The sequence below is a fragment of the Rutilus rutilus genome, assembly GCF_951802725.1.
Source record: "Rutilus rutilus genome assembly, chromosome: 17".
NCBI classification, from domain to species: domain Eukaryota; kingdom Metazoa; phylum Chordata; class Actinopteri; order Cypriniformes; family Leuciscidae; genus Rutilus; species Rutilus rutilus.
The window spans coordinates 28,325,648-28,346,832 of NC_140230.1; the positions used below are offsets into that span (position 1 = coordinate 28,325,648).

At 36.8% G+C, this 21,185-nt stretch overlaps 2 protein-coding genes across 3 annotated transcripts in view; one reads left to right on the forward strand and one right to left on the reverse strand.

Annotated features, from left to right (window-relative positions):
* The window catches only part of osbpl10b (oxysterol binding protein-like 10b), a 50,166-nt gene extending 44,333 nt beyond the window's left edge, over window positions 1-5,833 (forward strand). For both annotated transcript variants that reach the window (XM_084385785.1, XM_084385784.1), the window contains 4 exons: window positions 170-356; window positions 1,010-1,192; window positions 3,405-3,558; window positions 5,042-5,833. In XM_084385785.1, the coding sequence (XP_084241911.1) occupies window positions 170-356; window positions 1,010-1,192; window positions 3,405-3,558; window positions 5,042-5,086 (569 nt within the window). In that variant the 3' untranslated portion in view covers window positions 5,087-5,833. The remainder of the gene's footprint in view (window positions 1-169; window positions 357-1,009; window positions 1,193-3,404; window positions 3,559-5,041) is intronic.
* Window positions 5,834-8,765: 2,932 nt separating this feature from the next.
* The window catches only part of stt3b (STT3 oligosaccharyltransferase complex catalytic subunit B), a 49,833-nt gene continuing 37,413 nt past the window's right edge, over window positions 8,766-21,185 (reverse strand). Inside the window, exons 6-16 of the mRNA XM_084384734.1 lie at window positions 20,782-20,880; window positions 20,446-20,592; window positions 18,895-18,943; window positions 17,042-17,196; window positions 14,645-14,856; window positions 14,024-14,211; window positions 13,761-13,932; window positions 12,867-13,040; window positions 11,295-11,408; window positions 10,935-11,141; window positions 8,766-10,445 (exon numbers count right to left, since the gene is read on the reverse strand). Of these exons, the coding sequence (XP_084240860.1) occupies window positions 10,365-10,445; window positions 10,935-11,141; window positions 11,295-11,408; window positions 12,867-13,040; window positions 13,761-13,932; window positions 14,024-14,211; window positions 14,645-14,856; window positions 17,042-17,196; window positions 18,895-18,943; window positions 20,446-20,592; window positions 20,782-20,880 (1,598 nt within the window). The 3' untranslated portion in view covers window positions 8,766-10,364. The remainder of the gene's footprint in view (window positions 10,446-10,934; window positions 11,142-11,294; window positions 11,409-12,866; window positions 13,041-13,760; window positions 13,933-14,023; window positions 14,212-14,644; window positions 14,857-17,041; window positions 17,197-18,894; window positions 18,944-20,445; window positions 20,593-20,781; window positions 20,881-21,185) is intronic.

Here is a 21,185-nt window from a genome sequence, read left to right on the forward strand (position 1 = left end):
CTCAGTGGTTTCAACTAGTTTTGCTTCAGGACTTGCTATAAACACCTCTGCGGAGCGCTGGGATCAACGTTAATCAGAATTCTGTTTGCTTTGTACGCTGGAACCATTCTAAGCGCTCCATATGAGTCTGTGAACCGAGTGTGACCTGTGTCCTGTGTTTTTACGTTAGGAGTCCTACATCTCTTGGAGCATGACGAGGAGTACGTGTTCACGCTGCCCTCTGCCTACGCTCGCTCCATCCTCACAGTGCCCTGGGTGGAGCTGGGTGGGAAAGTTTCCATCGGCTGCGCCAAAAGCGGATACTCTGCCACCGTCACATTCCACACCAAACCCTTCTATGGAGGGAAAGTTCACAGGTGAGAGTGAAGAAGCTCATTTTATTTGAGGTAAAAACATGCTTCATATTTTAATATGTATTTTGCTGATGGTAAGATTTGGATTATTTATTTTACTTATTATATAATAAGTTATTTTTTGTCATCTTTAAAGGGGCTATATGAATTTTCATGTATTAATCACTTTTTTATGCCCAGTGTGTGAACAGCTTGTTGCGAAACTTAAAAAAACGAGACCTTCCCCAACTTCCTGGGTTGTCTACAAAAGCCTGAAGGCTGATTTTTATGTGAAGGATAATAAAAAGGATGACATTTACACGCTACATCCCCTCTCCCTTCAGTGGCTCATGAAATGAATGCATGTACAACGTTCAGGACACTGAAAGAGCTATTCTGTAATGTCAATGTGTCATACAAAGAAAAGGGATTCATTCAAACTATAGTCTCAAATAGCCAGATCTATATAGTCTTATATATATAGTCTCAAATATACTTTATAATCAAACTATCATTTTAATGACCTCATCTGTCGACATGATATGTTGTGCAAACGTATCCACCGGCAAGAAGTTGCTGGCTGCAGTTCACTTATTGGCCACTGGTGTCGCTAAAAACAATGGTTTCTGAATTCTACATATGGCCCCTTTAACTTATTTTCTCTTTTTCTTCAACAGAGTCACAGGTGAGGTAAAACACAATCCCACCGGTACCATCGTATGCAAGGCTCAGGGGGAGTGGAACGGGACCCTGGAGTTCACTTACAGCAGTGGAGAGACCAAAGTGATTGACACATCCAAACTGCCCGTCATTAAGAAAAAGATCCGCCCACTGGAGAAACAGGCCCAGTATGAATCGAGGTGAGATTTTATCACAAACTTCGTTTCAATAGTGATAATGAGGGTATTTACGGGAGAATTCATGTTTTTCCAGAATTGGAAAATAATTCTTATTTTATAATTTTTTTGCAATTACATTTTGAGCCACTAGTAATGCAGAAATCACAAACAACAATTTTAAAAGTGGTCTTTTTCTTTCTTTGTTGCAGCCGTAGTCTAGCTGATTTCACACATGCACTTTACATGTTGAGTCATGGTGCTCATGTATACAACACGTGTTTGAGTCTGGGTCGTCCCCCGACTAACTCTAAAAATAGTTTTTTTGTGTGGTTTTTTTTTTGCCAAAATGATCTGATTATCACACTTGCCAGAGTACAAAATGGACTAAATATATTTATATAAACAGTTGTGTGTTTTTATTTAGAGTTATCTTGTTCTATTCATTTTGCAGAAGTCTATTAACTTCAAATGGAAGCATAGTGAAACCTTTCTTCTAGGGAAGAGAGTTACTCAGGCAATGCAAATAAATAGCGAGTGTGAAAGATCAGAACTCGGTGATCCAGATAATGCCACGGTCTCTCATTTTAGGGCATTTTAGCTAAATCCTGCCCCTCTAGAGCTCTTATACGATACTCGTGACCCTCATGCACTGCTCTGGCCCTGAGGGAGCTGGAGGATTCACTTAATAAACTCTAATGCTGCTTATTGGCTTATTGTAGAGGAGAGATCCAGCCGGACAGAGCCCCATCAGAGTAGTCTAATGCTCTCAGCCTGGCGGTACCACAGACGCGTAATGCAATCAAAAGAAGATATAGCGGCAGAGAGGTTCTTCTGAAGTAGCGTTACGCTTACAAAAAGTGTGGATCCAATGATCCTTGAAAGGTTTGGGATCAAATTTAATAAAAGATTTGCTGATTCATCATCTGAGGTTGATTTTCTGATCCTGATCAATATGGCTAGACGCATCACCCTTGACTAAAGAGCAAAGTTTTGTAGCTTATTTTATATATATATATATATATATATATATATTAGTGCTGGGAAACGATTAATCGCGATGAATCGCATCCAAAATAAAAGTTTGTGTTTGCATAATATATGTGTGTACTGTGTATAATTATTTTGTGTATATAAATACACACACATGCATGTATATATTTAAGAAATATTTGCATGTATATACTGTATATATATTTACACATAATATATAATAAATATAAATATTTTATATATAAATAACAAATTTTTCTTAAATGTATACATGCATATGTGCGTATTTACATAAACAAAATAATTATACACAGCACACACACATATATTATGTAAACACAAACTTTTATTTTTTACGCGATTAATCGTGATTAATCGTTGCCCAGCACTACTGTATATAGATAGATATATGTATATATATTTATTTATTTATTTATTCAGATATATTTTAAGTATATTTCAAAATGAACAAAAACGGATTATATGTATATGTACAAAAATATATTTAAATTTGGCTATTTTTAAATCATTTAAATCTAAATATATTTACAATATATTGACTGAATTATATTTTAGACAATAAATTGCATTGAATTTTGCCCAAATTTATTTGTATTCAAGATTGAAAACTGTATTTATTTTTTCTTTTTAACTCTTTCCCCGCCATTGACATACTTTTCCGTCGTTTATGACGCAACGCTTCCCCGCCATTGACCAAAATTTTCGGCAATCCATGTTTTCACTGTTATACGGTAGGGGGGGCGCTATTATGCATCTTCTGAAAGAGGACAGAATGCCTAATGTTACAGAATGAAATGTCGAACCAGGACGAGGTATAGGACTGTGAAGCTTTGGGGGTGTTGATGGACTCGATCTACTCAATCTATGTGTTCAACATCATTCTGAATCTGATCCGGATGTAGTCTTTGACAAAACTGCGATTTTCTCAGCTTTTTGTTCAAAATGTTGCTTTTTTATTTTATTTACCCACATTCAAGTGTTGATAAAAAAAAGAATGCATGAAGCTTGTATAAAATGTTTCAATTCGATTTTTTTTTCCTTTAGCATATAATTGAAAAACATATTGACCAGAAAAAATGTCATATGGGGCAACCGCAAAAAAAAGTTTGCTGGTGCAATTTAGGAGCAAATTTATCTGAAGTATATTATTCCACAACAATATACAAGCATGAAAAAAGTCTCAGCCTGTGGTATTATCCTGACCTGTGGCAATGATTGACAGACGGCTGTGGCAGCATGTGACCGCAGCGCTGAAGGCCGGGGACATCGACGCGGCCACTGAACGCAAACACCAGCTGGAGGAGAAACAGAGAAGAGAAGGGAAGCAGAGAACAGCCAGCAGCACCACCTGGAAACCCAAGTACTTTATCAAAGAGGTGAGGCTTCCTAATTCTGCTTCAAAAACCTGATGAGGACTTGCAGCCTCAAAGCCTTCATTTGTCCATACAAGTCCCATTTGTCATTTTTAATTGACTAGTCAGTACTTTTACTAATCAGCTAATTGGTCTTAAAGGGTTTGTTCACCCAAAAATGAAAATTATCATTCACCCTCAAGCCATCCTATGTGTATATGACTTTCAGCCAATTAGAATTAGAAGCCTAATACGAATTAGAAGTCTAAAATGGGAATTTTTAAAGAGAATTGTGGGAGGAGCTTGCGTTTGTTGCCCAGCCCTATTTGTTTGAACTGTGAGAGGCGTCTACTCTCACATACGCTTACGCTGCTCCTACATCATACGCCATGCGTCGGGTCAGAGGTCACTCTTCCACCGGCACTAGGCCGGTAATAATATTTAAGTTATAAATATGGATACATTTCTAACAAAAACGTATCGCTTTGCTTCAGAAGGCCTTTATTAACCCACATTGGAGCCACATTGATTACTTTTATGATGGATGGATGCACTTTTTTGGGCTTCAAAATCCTTGTTACCATTCACTCCCATTATAAAGCTTGGAAGAGCCAGGTTATTTTTTAATATAACTCTGATTGTGTTTGGCTGAAAGAAGAAAGTCATCACACCTAGGATGGCTTAAGCGGGGGTTAAATATAGGATCATTTTTCATTTTTGGGTGAACTAATCCTTTAAGGAAGCCCTTTATAATTAGGCTGGTTTCAGTTCACCAGACCCTGAACGGATTAGTTTCTTAGGAGGTGGTTACATAAGACATGTTCATATGTTCAAAAACAGCAGAATGCAAGATCTCCTCAGGTTTTTTCAAATTGAAGGAAACTCTATAAAACTACAGTACTGTTCATACGTTTGGGGTTGGCTTTTCACTTATATTTCATACTTGATGATGATAATTAAATTTAGTGAACCAACTGATTTTTCTTTTTTACTCTTATTAAAAATTATTCATTATACACTTTTTAAAAAAGTTTTGAAAATGTTTTTGAAAGATGTCTTTTATGCTCACCAAGGCTGCATTTATTTACTCCAAGTCTTCAGTGTCACATGATTCTTCAGAAATCATTCTTTAAAAGTACATGATTTATTTGAAATATTCTTTTGTAACAATGTAGAAGTCTTTGTCAGTCTTTGTCAATTCAGTGTATCCTTGCTGAATAAAGAGTGTTTAAAAAACTCTTACTGAAGCCACATTTTAAATGGTAGTGTGTAATTGTGAGCCAAATTCATGATTTAAAAGGGGGCTCAGAAGCACCCATCTAAGTGGTCACAATTCACCCTCAATACAGCATTTTACATTTTCACCATGTTTGAGACGGGGCCGAATATTATTAATTTCCCTTCACGTCCCGCCTCTTTTGATTAGCTCCAGAGTCATGCAGGATATTGGTTCTCATATCAGATCTAGCATGTCTAACATTTGATTCTGTCCTTTAATTTCCCGCAGGGGGAAGGATGGGTGTACCACAATCCTCTATGGAAGACGAAGTGATGAAGAAAAGCTGGAGCCACATGATTCCGGTCCGTCACAGCCACCCCCACCCCCCACCCCGCCCCACAGATGGGAGTGGCCATGTAAACGGGGGGGCTGGTCAACCAATGGGACTCAAGCCGCAGGGAAAGACATTGATCCTTTTCTCCAACTTGTCGTACGGAGAATGAAAGGTGCCAAAAACAAAAAGACTCAAGGGTGGTTAAAATACCTCAAAAGCCCCTCCGGACGATGAAGATTTGGATGTGGAGGCCTGAATTGTGTGACCTTGTGCAATATCTTTATTTTTGAATATTACTTCTGGTAATCAATACTACAGTAAAGTGAATTTTCACACAGAAGAGATGTAGCATCTGTATCAGAGAGTATATAACACAAATAACCGATAGCTATTATTTTAGAACAACCATAGAGTATTCTGGTTATTTGAGACCAGTGAGCACAGAGCGGCTATAGTATGTGAGGAGTATGTATTCATGTTCAAGAGACCTCACCCCTCATGTTCTTATGTATTATTTGAATGACTGAATCAATCTTACCATTCGATGACAGTATTGTGCTTCAGTCGAGTCTCTCACACCTGAAGAAAGAATAAAATGGATATTTGATGGAATGGATTTTAAAATCACGTGCAAATGTATTTTTTCCTTCATGATTTAGCAAGGTCAGTGATATGCATGCGTTTCAGTCACTTATCTGAACTATTCATTAAATGCTGATTAAAAGTTAAAAGTTGATTTCTAAAAAGCTGCTCTTCAGAAATTTGACTTTTTGACAATTTAATTTCTTCTCAAAATACACTATTGTGTGAACGTGCAAGTGTTTATTAACTTAAATGTGCAAATTAACTTAACATATCAGGAGTTTCCAAGTAAAGGTAAATGGATATGGTGAAGACAGTGTTTCACAGCTATATATCAGCAGTGCTTAGTAACTTGCATAATTATTCATCTCATACATGCTTTTCTCCACAAATTTATTTACATGGCCATTCTATATTGTGAATAGAGCTATACAGTATGACACACAGTTGAATGTTTTTAGAAAAGAAAATTTAAAAGAGTAAAAAGAAGAATTAGGGAGAATCAATTAATAATGAATAATTTACTGCTATTGTGTGAATAATATGTAATTCATAATAAAGTAGCCTAACTTAAATCTGATTGAGCATTTTAGAAAGTAATATGACGTAATATTACAAGTACTAGATTTTTGGGGAATCTGATTGTATTCAGTTTCTACCCAGCAACGATTCTGTGACAGAAAAGAGAAAACTATTAGTTGTTTTAATAGGGTGTGAAATAAGACCTATTTTTCACAAATGGTCATTGAAAGTGCTTAACCTTTAAAAAAATGATCAACCTCAGATCATTAAAACCTTTTCTATTTTCTATGAGGTTTGTCATTTTTGGGGTGTGTCAATTCAAATTATTCAAATAAAAGGTCAAAATGTATCAAATAAAAATATGTATAATAATAATAACAGTGCTACAAATTTAAGCTACATTAAGCATTTTGAATAGGTACAAGCTATTTTGGGACTAAATGTTGGTTATTGAAGCTTACTTTTCCCATAATGACAAATATTTGCTTGTTCCTTGAGCAATGGTTCTGGGGTTGATCATTCAAAATCATGGCAAGGTGGGATACAGGCATTTGTTGTGTTTAAAATTAGCTACTGTTCATGCTTTGTTACATAATATATTATTATTCATAAAATGAACCAAGTTCTTACAAAAAATAGATGCCTCGAATGCTTAAAAAAGTAATTGGACCCCAACGTTTACAGCTTTCATGTAAAGTAGGCTACAATTTACAATGTATCTCATGTAATAAACGGCAGTTCAACTGATTTGATTTTGCACATCTTAATCATGCACATCATCTAAATAAGGTAAAGTCAACCACATCCAGTTATGTAACTTGCTCCTTTTTGTGACTTCCATAATAGGCCTAGTGTCTTAACTGAATGAAGATGTGTGTCTTTGAGGGTCTGACTGAGACAGGCATGCAGAGCTTATCTCTGTCTGTGCAAGTGAGCATAAGAGGGCATTGAGTTTGGATTAAAACACTCCATTAGCACAGATTCAACGCAGCACAGTGATTCTACTGTAAACCTCAGAGATGAGATGACATTCCCCAAACAGTTTCAAATAAAGAAACTTCTGACAAAGTTAAGTGTACACACTTCAGATGTGTAAATAAGCAAAGGTCAACAGCCAGCTAGAAATTTAAATAGCTATGTAACCGACATATTTACACATCAGGAATATAAAAACTGGTAGAAAATATTATTAAAGTAGAGTTCATAAGATTTCATGCATATGAAAACCAATTCAACGTTATCTCAGCTACATCTGAATGAGAAATCAACTGGGTAAACAAAGACGATGCAAAGGTTTACGGTTTGCCTAGTTAGAGTGTCGTCATCTTAAAATCATGAAATAGGCATTTTTTTTCCCTGCCTGGATGAACATATTCGCTTGAGACTGCTATAATGACGCAATTTTCCAGAGTGATAGTCACATGATATGTACAGCTCATCTGATTCGCATAAGTTGTTCTGAAGGCGGCGGATACTTGACCACCTCCTTGGTGTGATGTGCTAGCGCTGCCACCTAGTGGACACTTGTAGAGCAGCACCAATGCAGTACAGAAGGACTTGAGCAGTTTTTAAAAATTGGTCCTATAATGCTTTTTCGGATATTACCTTTAAAGTGGTGTGTGATCTAGTTGTTTATGAATGTAAACGGTCTACAAAGTTTCAAACATTAAAGTGCAAGACAAATGGAGTTATTGTCTCCCAAAAGAAAAAAAAATTAGTCGTCAGTCTTATACTTCCTGCACAAACCCACTTTTGAACAAATTTGCATAATGGCAGCCTATGGTCTTCATTGGCTGCCCGCAAACATCATCTAATTTGACACTCCAACAAACACTGTAGTTGTAGCTGAGGCCTGAGAGTTTGGTTCACATTGCCGACGTGTTGAGAAAACACTCTTTTCTGAGCTGTTAAAGTAAATCTGCATGCACTTCAAAAGGATGAGGAGAGGACACAGGCTTGAATGTATACGCAGAATGATTTCTGTTGTTGCCTATGTTTGTATCCCTGTCAAAATCGCATACTTCCCTACTACATAGTAGGTGAAAAACAATATGTGAAAAAAATTCCAAATTCACAGTAGGCCTACTCATAAACGAGTAGGCAAAAAGTACCCGGATGACCTACTACTATACCAGCAAGATTCTGAAGTGTGCATACGATGGACACTTTACAATCCCATGAGGTAGCTGAAATTCATATATGGTAATAGGTAGGTGTCTTGTTTCTGACACGCACTGTAAGCGGTAGACCAATCACAACAGACTGGGCTGTCTGACCAATCAGGGCAGAGGAAGCTCTTGGAAAGGAGGGGTTTAGAGAGACTGGATCCTTTATCAAACCATTTCAGACACTGAGAAAAGAGGTGATGCTGCAGTGTATATTATGAAAGTGTTTTTTGACATTGGATGCATGTAAACCTATTGTAGGTGACCAGCAAATCATTATTAGGGAACTTAAATAAAATAAAAAGCATAATATGAGCACTTTTTTTTACTTTTAACAGAAATAGTATTTAGACTACAAACAAAATGGAAAACATTTCTTGAAATCAGACATGAATAAGGCAGATTCTTTCATTAATTCTTTTAATCACAAATGGCATAAACTCATTCTCACAAACAGCATCTTTGCCTTTCTCTCGCTCTTTTTAATTATTTTTTTTTAACTTTATTTTACAATTTATGGAATAAAATTTCACTTGAAAAAGAAAACAAATACAGTTTTTGCATTTTATGATGAAAAGCTTTTCCTCTTCTCAACTTCAAATTCATTCTTATTAATAAATACCTTCTCCTAAGATTCAGAGCCCTCTGAGAAGAATAATATGGAGATGTTGTGGAGAAGAGGGGAAAAAACAATTTTCCTTCTAATTATCTTACAAAAAGAAAACAGATGAAGCAAAAGCAATACACGTAGGGTTGAAAACCAGAAAGGCAGAAAACAAAGAGGGGGAAAGTTTAAATGGCAGCCCCAAAAAAAAAAAGAAAAAAAAAAAAGAAAACCCATTGGATGTTGTAGGAAGCACCCTTTCAACGTAAAAAAAATAATAAAAAAAATTGGAATATTCACACTAAAAATACGCACTTCTCCACCTGCATGCTACTCAGTAGTGGATCCACATTAAGGTGAACTAAGACAAAGTGCATTCAGGCTAGTAATGCAGCATTTTAATAAACCTACAACTAATTCAATTCACTCTTTGTCCTGGCAGACAGTTGTTTAGGAAGAGGGGGAACATTTTTGATTTCTAATTGGCCCAAGAAAAACATCTGATCTTCGCAAATGTGTGTGCAGGAGATGCCAAGCCACAGCGCCCCCTCTGGACAAAACACATGAGCAATAAAGGAAATAAAAGCGGATTCTTCTTCATTTGAATTTAGAATTATTGCATAAAATCTTTCAACCAAATAGAAAAACAAACCAAAAACATTCAAAATGATGTAACAAACAAAATTATATTCAAAAAATCACCACAACAGTTAAACATTACTAATAATCGAGTCCTTTGCAGTGTCTGCCTTCGAAAAAAAGAAAGAAAAAAAAGACTCAAACTCAGAGCCCACTGCATTCTGTCACATGGAAACCGGGTTTGTCAGATAACATTTAAAACCAAGAGAGCATTTTAAGGGGCTGTCGCACAGCAGACGGCTCCATATTCCTCAGATTTTATTTTTAAATGGTTTTATAATCAAAAGGTAACAATTTATTACAGGCTCTGACAAGACAAAAAAAAAAAATCTCTTTGGTGCTCCAAGGTTCACTGAGCTTAATGAATTAATATTTGTTGGTTGTTTTAGCATTCGGTTGTATTATATTAAACTGTACCACAAAAAAAGAAAGAAAAAAAGTGCCTGCTGTTTGAGACACGGGCAGCGCTTCTCGCTTCACCAGCATATTCAAGTACAAAAGAAAAAACAAAAAAAAGAACAAGAACAAATTAAGTCCAGAGTTGTCAGATTAAAACTACAGGATCCCCATCCTCCAACCGCTCGTGGAACCTCCGCATCATCATGGCAATCGCAGGACCAACAGCCTCCAATCAAACGTTCTCAGGTGGGCGGCGCCAGACAACATGTTTGTTCTTCTTTTTGATTGGTGGATTACTTACTAGTTGCACTTTTCCTTGTCTTTTGTTTTCCTCTTTTTTCCATTCTCAACGTTTTCATTCAATAGCTAAACAGACTTCTTGTTCAGTTTCTTGCCTTTTTTCAGAGCCAACTTGTTTTTGATGTATCCCCTCTTCCTTTTGGCTGTCTGTGAACCATGAAAAGAAACAAGTTAATTACATTTGAAATAACCGATCATAACAGGCGATTGTATAGCTATTATTATAACAATTAATTTTATTAATTACAATTATTAAGTATCATTATTTAAAAGGCTACATGGACATGGTAGACCAAAAGGGACAGTTCACCCAAAAAAAGAAAGGAAATTCTGTCATTCCGCCAGGAGGTGGCGACAAATGAGTGTTTCAAAAAGTTGGTCATTGAATCATTCATTTTAAAGATTTATTCACAAACGCTGATTCATGCAATAACAAAAAAACAAAAGAAAAAAAAGAAAAAAAAAAGACATTGACTCACATTCAAATTATTTAATATTTTGTCAGAACCTCTAATTTGCATGTCCTGAAAATGCCCCATTAAGCTATAATTCTATTATGTATTGAAAACTCTCAAGTTACACAGTCTCACATCATTAAATAATGACGCTGTTCTAATGGAATCTAGAGGGAAGAACCTTTTTTGAGGTGTACTTCTGCTTGGCTGCGATGTTGCGGAGCTTGTGGTCCAGCGCCTGTCGGTTCTCTTGCTTCTTCACCCTGTAGATGCGCACCAGCCAGTGCTCAGAGGTAAACGCCTCCTCCAAGTGTTTCAGACGGATGTCCTTGTTGCCGATCTCTGCGTTCCGTGTCCGGTCAAATCCAGGGGGTGTGCGGAAGTCCAGCTGCGGGAGAGAGGCATTTGCTGTTAGTTTTTATCTATATACACATTACTACACTATCAGAAGGGCACAATGGTGATAGCTAAAGGATCAGCCATTGTTGTTGCAACACAATTAATGTATAGACCACCTGAATTAAAAGGAAAAAGCACTCACTTGCATTTCCCCAAAGCGGTAGTAAGACATCTTGTACATCAGGCAGTTGAGCAGGGTGGGAGAGCCGGCCTTATCCACTCGAAACTCTCCCTGCGGTGTGAAGTAATCACTTTCCTACAAAAGAACAAAAAGACACCTCAAAAAAACAGCAAATATCCGAAACATGTGAATTATGTATAATATACATTTCTCACTGTGGGCGACCTGAAAGCCCTGAAACAGTAACTGTCTTGAAATGTTTTGTAAAAGACAGTGAATGTTACATAAAGCTTTATTAATTTCTGTAGTGGCGGAGCGTTAGAGGATTAATTTAGAGACGCAACATCTCAGAGAGAGTTTCCGTGACAGTCTAGCGGCATGCTAAAGCACAGCACACCATCAGCATGATCAAATCCTGTCAGAGAAGCTCTACAGCACTCCTACAAAAACACTGGTGTTTGTTTTCAATGCCATACCATTTTCATGGCACAAATTCAGGTAAAAAAATGATGATAAAACACCTAAAAAAAGATATCTATTTTCTATTTTCAATACAAACTCTGGTCTTTTAACTGGACTGAATTAGGGTACGTTTACACAACGACAATGTGCTAAAACCGGAAAGTTTTTCACATACAGATGACAACGTTGTCAACGTTCACACGGATACATGAAAACTATTAAAAAGGCTGTATTATGCTACCAGGCCAGTAGTTGGCGATGTCATCTATGTCACCCATGGACTGAACAAGTAACATGCATTTTCACAAATACACATTTTTCACAGGCGATAATGGTATCGTTTTTTTTTTTTAAACTTGCACTTTGAAAAGTTTGCATTTTCAGGTCCCCAAAACGCCAATCGTCATTTAAATGAACAGCAAAAATGCATAAAAAGTTTTCCGGTCTTTGTTGAAAACGATGTCATGTGAGCAGACCCTTTTACATACAATACAACAATTAGTTCCTTTACCTTTTCAGAAACACTATTCTGAGCAACAAAGGGAAATAAGTAAAAACAAAACCAATATACTAAAAGAAAATTATAAATTGCTATTAAAAAATGAATAAATTAAAAGAACATTATGATTGCCCTTCCCTAATCTATGACTAGATATAGCACACCAGACATCTAATAAAATAATTGTAAAAAAAAAAGTAGATTAAAGAAATAAAAAGCTTGAACTAGCTGACTTCATTATAGTTTTTTTCTCTTCAAACAACTAGAAAACAACCCTGCCCATCTCTAATATTTTTCCTTTATTACAAATTCAATAATGAAAAAACAACTAATCTCCTTGCCTTTACAAATACACTATTCTCAGAAAGAAAAAAATTATACTAAAAGAAAATTATAAATTGTTGTTAATTTTTTTTTTTTTTATCTATCTATCTATCTATCTATCTATCTATCTATCTATCTATCTATCTATATATATATATATATATATATATATATATCTCATTATAGATTATGGATGGGCGATTATAATTTTCATATTGAAAATTATAATTGCCCATCCCTAATCTATAATTATTACAAAAATATAGCACACTGGACATACAAAGGCCAGGAATGACATTGACACTGACCCGGATATCTTTAGGATGCTCCCCCTCAGCGATGCGCACCATCCACAGGAACTTGTTAATGTCGTCGCCCGAGTATCCAATCACTCCCCCAAAGATGATCAGAACGTAATCCACATCCAAGGACTTCATTATCTCATAGGCTGCACTCTCGTTGGAGGACATGGCTTTACCGACCTGCAGAAGGAACAGAATATTGATGGCGATCTTTCAGTGTCCTCAAGATACTACTGAGACAAAGCACTGATGCCATGTCAAAAGCAGTTCATTTCTTCTTGTTAAAAAAAAAAGTCTACATTTATTCTTAAAGGGATACTTCACTGATTAGTATTAAGCTTTGTATCAGTAGAAACCCTTTAGTATTTTCGAATGACCGTGCTTCCCTCCCTCATGTCCCCCTGAGACAAGAGATTTCTGTATTTTGTCTCTGGAAAAAAAACTCAGATGACGCAAAAATCGTTATTTTGTGTCATCGGAGGCTTTTTTGGCCAGAGTTCAGAGACTACAGCCAGTAGTAGGAGCTGGTTCCGCATGTTTTCAACCCGCCCATAGAGGGTGGGATCTCACGATAAAACGGCGTCTTTTCAATTTCGAGTCAACTAGTAGCCTAGTTGTATCATTTCTTCCCATACTGCCCTCTGTAACCGGTAGGCGTGGTTTGGGAGTGGCCTCGTAGGGCAGTGAAGCAAGTGCATTCTGGGAGTTGTTGTCTTTCATCCACATGAGCCAAAAATACATTTTCTGGCTTTTCTCAGTCTAGAAGGCACCAACTTCTAAAACAATTTCACATTTCTACTACATAAATTACCCAAATTTAAATACACGTTCATCTTTCCAGCGGTGAAATATCCCTTTAAATGATAGCAAATCAGCTCCCATTGTAATGTCTGTCCTCACCAGTGCTATGTGGCTGTTATTCCACGTGTTGTTGTCCACCAGCGTGGTGCGGTTGGCCATGCCGGCTATCTGATATCCGTAGTCCCACCAGGACATGACTCGAGCGTGTTCATCTGTATTCTGCCTGAGCCAGTAATACGCTTCACGGAAATCATCCAGAATGTTGCGTGATCTGAAGGTTATTATAAATGAATGAGGAAAAATCAATAACTCCAATATTCCTTCTTTTAAACAAGATATAGGCCGCATGAAGGTGCTCTTACCCATCATGGTTGTACGATGCCAGCACTACACTGGGACTGGAGTAGGCGTTGCTGGTGACCCACGTGCAGTGCACCGCAAACATCATCAAGAGCATCAGCATTAACATGGTAACAATGCTTTTAATGTTGGGGCCCAAACCCTCTTCTGGCCGGTCCTGCTCCGACACGTGCTTTCGGACTTTGCCGGCCTGCAAATGCACATGGACACACCAATCAGACAAAATACAGATGAGCTACAAACAAGCTACCCACCAATCACCATTCTGTTCTCAGTAACAACAAACCATTTCCTATAAACCAACTAAGTGTCTTCAACAGGGGTCTGGTGTTTGATCTCAAACTATTGTCAAAAAGTAATCACAGTTGTTATAATAATAATAATAATAATAATAATAAACATCATTAAATGACAATGACCATTTTTATAAATATCATTTAAATGCATGAACAATGACAATAATAATAATAATAATAATAATAATAATAATTATTATTATTATTTTATATATATTATTTAAATTCATTAATTTGGTACCATGCACATTTTTGTAAGGCAGGCTTAAAACTGCGACACTTTATCCACCAAGGGGTCCTTGGCCTGACGTTTGACCCTTCACTCACCTTATCGTAGAGGTTCCCCTGATTCCTCTTGTCGTCCTCATCACTGCTGTCCTCAGCCGGCGGGTTCTCGCGCTTCATATCATCGCCCAGGTAGTGCTCAAACACACTGGAGAAGGCGATGGCTGACAGCATGCACACCACTGGGGTGAGTGTCAGCATCAGACGCACCATCACACCAGCAAAGTACACTGCGCTGATGGCATATAGAGCCACTAGGGGGCGATGGAGAAAACATCAGTTATGCTTCCAGAAGACAATGTAGCACTGCAGTGTAGTGTTTATAGTTCTGTACTGGATAACTCCAGAGAGAAATTGAAAAACACGGAAGTGGGCCTTTGAACATGTAGCAACATGTCGTCTGTTCAAGTTCCCTTGTTTGTTCTAGTGAGAGACTTCAGTAACTCCATGACAGCCATTGAAAAATAACACAAACTCTTCTGGGGACTGAGACTAATTCAATGCGTTCTGTTCCCAAGCGCCTCCACATATTGAAATGCTCATAGCAGACATCAAAATAGCAGTGAGTGTACAAACAGGATACAATCATCACCACAACTTAATATTGTTCAGAATAAACAGTCTGCTGAGAGATATGAACTCAAGGATGTTTAGTCGCACTTCTGGAGACTCAAAATGTAGTTTTTTTTTTCTTACAGAAAAGACAGTGGAATTTACCCTGATAGCAATTCATTTGATATTTTTTATTCTATAGATCATTATTTTATGAGGACTTTTATAAACGAAGGCTTAAAATGATTCCAAGGTTAGTGGGAGAAATCTTGTATTAAAAAAAAAAGTCAAAGACATCAACCGAAAGACAGAGTCTTATTATAATAATAATATATTTGTAAAATGCTTGTGTGGATTGATATTTTGTTAACATAAATAAATAAATATATTATATCATATTATAATATATATATTATAAAAATCATTTTAAAACTTTTCCATTATTACCCTTTAGCATATGTATATACATGTATACACATGTGTGTGTTTTATATATATATATATATATATATATATATATATATATATATATATATATATATATATATATATATATATATATAAAACACACACATATGTATACATGTATATACATATACACACATGTATAGACATATGCTAAAGGGTAATAATGGAAAAGTTTTTAAATGATTTTTCACTATTATTTACCATAGGATCTGCATTGAGAAAATAAAAACAACTTTGTGCATCAAAACCACACCTTTCCTGGTGAAAACTGAACTTAATTTTCAAAAGTCAATGAAATTACCACCCAAAAAAAAAAAAAAAAAAACAGTTCACCCCTTATGCACCTTAGCATGTCCGTCAAAAACTTAGGCTGGCTGTCGGTTGGAAAATGAGAACTTAAAACAATACACTCATGGGCATCAATCACTTCATTGAATACTTGCCGGCTAAGAAATAATTATTACCTTTCAATACATGTTTTCAAAACCACATCATTTTAATATCACGACAATAGATGTCTGTCAAAAAAATAAAAATAACGTGCACAATACTTGGTAGTTTTTCCAAAAAGCAGAGAGGTTCAGGAAGTGCACACACAACTGGATGTTTTGACTGTCATCGCTTCCCGAGAAGAGGGAGAAGATGGCGGCCTGAGCGGCTTCAACATGCTGTCTATCAGAGACGATACCATACCTAATACATAACGCAAGTGAGGAAGTAAATTTGTTCCTCACTCGCTGAAATTGAATCAGAATGATCAGGGAACTGAGTGAAATACTTCACACTGCATGTTAAAGAGAATAAACATTATGAGAATGAACATTGTTCAACATGCTGGTTTTGACTTACATTTTTATACACAAACTACACATTCTGATTCTGACATTATGGATTTGAATATTTGCAATATTTTGTCTGATCATTTTTTCATAATTTTGGCAATAGATGGACAGTTAAATGAGTGAGCCTGAGATGAGTCCCTGTAGTCGTCTAATTTGACTCATTTGCTGATGTAATATTTATTATGAACTTGACAGGTTAGTTTTTATAAAATGTAGTTTGACCACTATCTTTTCAGTTGTTTAAAAGATTAAGGCAATTATCAAAGTTTGAGAAAATATTAAAGTTTTGCTTTCCTTCACGTTTTTCTTTTTTTTTACATGATTTGTTACATTTAATTACCCCTTACAGGTTTTTAACTCATGTTAAATAAATTAAATATGTATTACATAAATAAATAATTGTTACTTCAACAGTCAATCTGTCAAGACATACACTGATGAATAAAAAAGCAACAAGAAAGCCAACACGTCTGAGTTGAGAAGGTAACAGACATGCATTTTCTGTAAAGCTGTTCTGTGAAAAAAAGTGCTATACAGATCAATATGAATCGAACTGAATACAGGCACATCGTCTCACCAAAGACTCGCTCATCATTGATGTTCTTGATGCAGAACCAGAGGCCTGCTGGGAAGGTGCAGACCAGGATGTGCAGGTCAAAGAAGAAGGAGACCCAGGTGGTGGGCTGGTGCTCTGACACCGATGCAATGATGGGGATGTGGATCTTTGCATATCTGAGGATAACAAGCAGGGAGGGCTTTGTTAACTTACTACTGTATGTAAAAATGTTGCAAATGAAACTCACATTAACACCAAAATAGCTGTTTGGCTCTTGGTTAACATGAACTAAGCTGGCACAACCCAGGTGACGTCAGACAAAAAGACAAGTCGTTTTAGAGGAAGAACAAAAATGAAAGATTACAAAGACAGTCACACACCATAAATTCAATTTTAATTTCATATTGACTTTAAAACCCATCTCAGAAATGTTTCAGAAAAGAGCTCCATTGGGTTGTGTCGGTTTCGAGAGTCCCAAAAAAAAATTTCAAACCAGCCAACTTTAGGTCAGCAAAAAGCATCTTCAACAGCAAACAAAAAGTTTCACGCTCTAAGAACTAAAGTTTGCATTAAAAAAGAAATGAAACCGAACCCAGTAAGAGAAACAATGTCAATACTTTTGGGCAAATTGAAAACCTCCCAGTTTGTGTTAAAACGGGTCTGCTTGTTGTGGAGTTGCGCTGCTGTTCTTCCTCTCAATTTTGCTGCATTACTACGCTCAATTTTGGTGACTCAGTGTTCTAGTGATCATTATCTGACGACCTGACCTTCCGTATAGGTGCTGACAGAAACGCAGATGGCTGACTGCGCACCGCGAGAGCTCGACAGGACTGTGGGTCTCCCTGCAGAGCTGCTGCATTAAGGGAGTTACACATTTATGAATTTCTGATGGGCGACGTTTCACTGAGGGCAAAGAACAAAAAGCAGCCGGCAAAAAGCAAATGGTTTTTGTGGCTGCAAAGTAAAAAGGTACAAACATTGCCACAGGGGTGCCAAAATAATTGAATAAATAACCAAGATTACGATACAGGCCTATCAGCAACGACAACCTGACCTATTGAGCGTGTTTCAAGCAGTCTGGTCCACAGCTGTATGATCTTTTTCACTTCTGTTTGTGGTGATACACAAATTAAAGTCCTGAAAAGTTTTATGTCACAGCAGCAACTTTCACCATACTAAATAGTGAGATTCAACCAAACTATTAAATCAAAAATTGTGATTTATTTTAAGATTCTGGAGTGAAATATGACCCAGACATTTCTTAAAGTCCCCCTGTAGTCAATAATTGTATCCCTTAAAACTCATCTTTGATCACCAAAATGACATATTTAAACAACATATTTGTGATGTGGAAGAGAACAAGGCAGATTTCAAACTGCGTTTTTGATACGGTCTTTGGTTCGCTGCAGCTTTAAGGAGAAAATACTCAGCAATGGGGTTGACTGATGAATTTTCACAAGGTTTGTCTTAAAGCATATTTGAAACACCACATAGACATATAAACATTAAAAACTTGATTTTCACCACAGGGGGTCTTTAAGCTTTGTGAGATTAAACTAAATTCGATTAATCCCTCCCAAAAATGTTATTATAATAACAATTAGTCATAACAGCAAAGTACCACATGCTCGTGCACTAGCAGCGGGGTTTCATTGGTGGTGTGAATGAATATCAACTGAATGCAGCTATTCAGACATAATTGAAGTCGGCCTAAGAACCTGCTTACAGATATAAATCTGTGACAAAATCAGCTCTTTTGTTGTTAAGCCATTTAACAGGGTGTGCTAAAGAGCTATTAGCAACTCACTTGTACGACCGAGCACCAAAAAAAAAAAAAAAAAGTGTATGCGATGTAAACTATTCAGCATTCTTACCCTGTGTCCCAGAGAGAGTAAAAACGCCCACTCCAAGGAGCAATGTACCCTGAAAAGCACAAGAACACAACAGAGTGATTAAACGATAACAGGCACACGCAAACCACCCGACCATTACTGACTCAAGAGCACTTTCAAGCAGCTTCTGAGGCACTGATGAGCTTGGACTACGTCCAGTGAACCTTAATACCACACATACAGCCAGCAACATTTTCAATTAATCTGCACCGCGAGACTGCGCTCAGTTTGAAAAGCAGTGTGGAGAGCGGAGGGAAGTGCTTAATGAGATCTCAGAGGCCTTCTGCAGACGAGGCCCTGCAGCAGAAAGATTAATGAAAGCCTCCGGTACGACGGGAATACAAGCAAATCACCCTGACTTCATATATGCCGGCAGAGGTGTGGTGTTAAGAGGCTGAGGTCATGAAGTCACACCGTACTCAGGTGAGAAGGCAGAGAATTGGATGCAATGACGTGGATGTTTTTCTTTTTCCTTCCCTCACTGAAAGCTGTTTGGTTTGGATGATTTAGACAAGGACAGAATATAAAAAAGTTTGCCATCTCAATGCCATCAAGGGTGATGTGTAAAAAAATTAAATAAAAAAAGGGTTTCATAGTCCATCAGCGTTGTGTCCTCTACTTGACAAGCAAACAGCATTGGACTTTTTTAATATTACACTGGAAAAAAAAAAAACGGCTTTTTATACTGCAAATCACGCAGGCGACAATTTATTATGGTGCAATCTATTTACTGACAATCTTGCAAAATAGTGGGGCATTAAAAAAAAAAACTATTCTTCCTGTCACAGTAGTGACCTTTCAATAGAGAGTGGGGTAAGATATGTCAGTGGACAAATCTGTGCCAGACCATTCAAAAAAGGCATCATTTTTAACATGTAACCAAATATTTATATAGGCCTCATCATAATCAGTTTACAAAATTGATAATACAACTGTTTTAAACACTGATAATAATAAGAAATATTCTTTGAGCAACAAAGCAGCATATAAGAAAGACTTCTGAATGATCATGTGACACTGAAGACTGGAGTAATGGCTGCTAAAAATGTAGCATCATAGATTTTTTTTTAAACATTTTAACATGTTATAATTAAAAATAACTTTTAAAATTTCCTAATATTATTTATTTTCCTGTATTTTCATCAAATAAAAGCAGCTTTGGTGAGAATAATCTTGCGACTCATACAACTAAGATTATAAAAAATACTAACAACCCCAAACGATAGTATAAGTCGTTCACATTCCCGAATTACAAGACCATTCAAAAAAGGTTGAGTGTGTAAGGCTATCTTGTTTTTTCATGTTTGTAGTAATAGAGGATTTCTTATATTTCAGGATGTTTGCTATCATCTGAAATTAGAATATTAATTTTCACTTCTCCTTGCCCAAAAGGATGTACATTTTACCCCACTCTCCCCTAACTGATATCCAAGCAAATACCTATTTTAAGTCTGAATTTTTGGCAGATTTTTTTTTTTTTCAAAGATTTTAAATTGTTCAGATTAAATGCAGCTGTTGTCCTTTTGCACTCACCTGTGTAAGTCAGGTAAATAACAGTAAGGAAAACCGCCCCTGCAGCCATAGAAACGCCCAGAAAGAACAGTGTCTGGAACTCCTGTCTGGTGAGTCTGTCCTTCAGATACTGCAGGAAGGCGTAAGCCTGAAGTAAAGCAAATACACCTGCAAACACAAATGACCCATTAGCCCATTTACTCTGCTCTCACACACATGGTCATGAAGTACTGCTGCTGATTGGATGTGATGTAAATGATTGCCCTCATGGCTTTATGGATTTGAGTTGAGAGTGCTGCTTTTAAATCGGTATAAATGAGCAACAGTTAATGAAGAATGGAGGCAAACCGGTCTTACCTGCAGCAGCCATGTGTTCACTCGTCCTGATGGGCTGGAAGCCTACGAAGGGGATCTGCATGGACAGCACCAACCCCACTATATAAAAGGTGCTGTAGGCTGAGATAAAAAGAAACAAAGAAAGTGAGAATAATAGCCCTAGATGGTCATTGCATCTAAAAAAAATCTTCTTATGTGACCACTTAAAAGGATGGGTCACCTAAAAATTACAATTCTGTCAATATTGACTTACGTTCCAACCCCGTAGGACTTACTCTTTTCAGTGGAACACAAAAGGAGTAATTCTGAAGAAAATGTGCCGGTTGAAGTCTTCCATGCAATTACAACGAACAGTGACTGATGATGAGTCAGTCAAGCTTAAAAAACACATGACACAAAAGCACCATAAAGTAACCTGAATATGG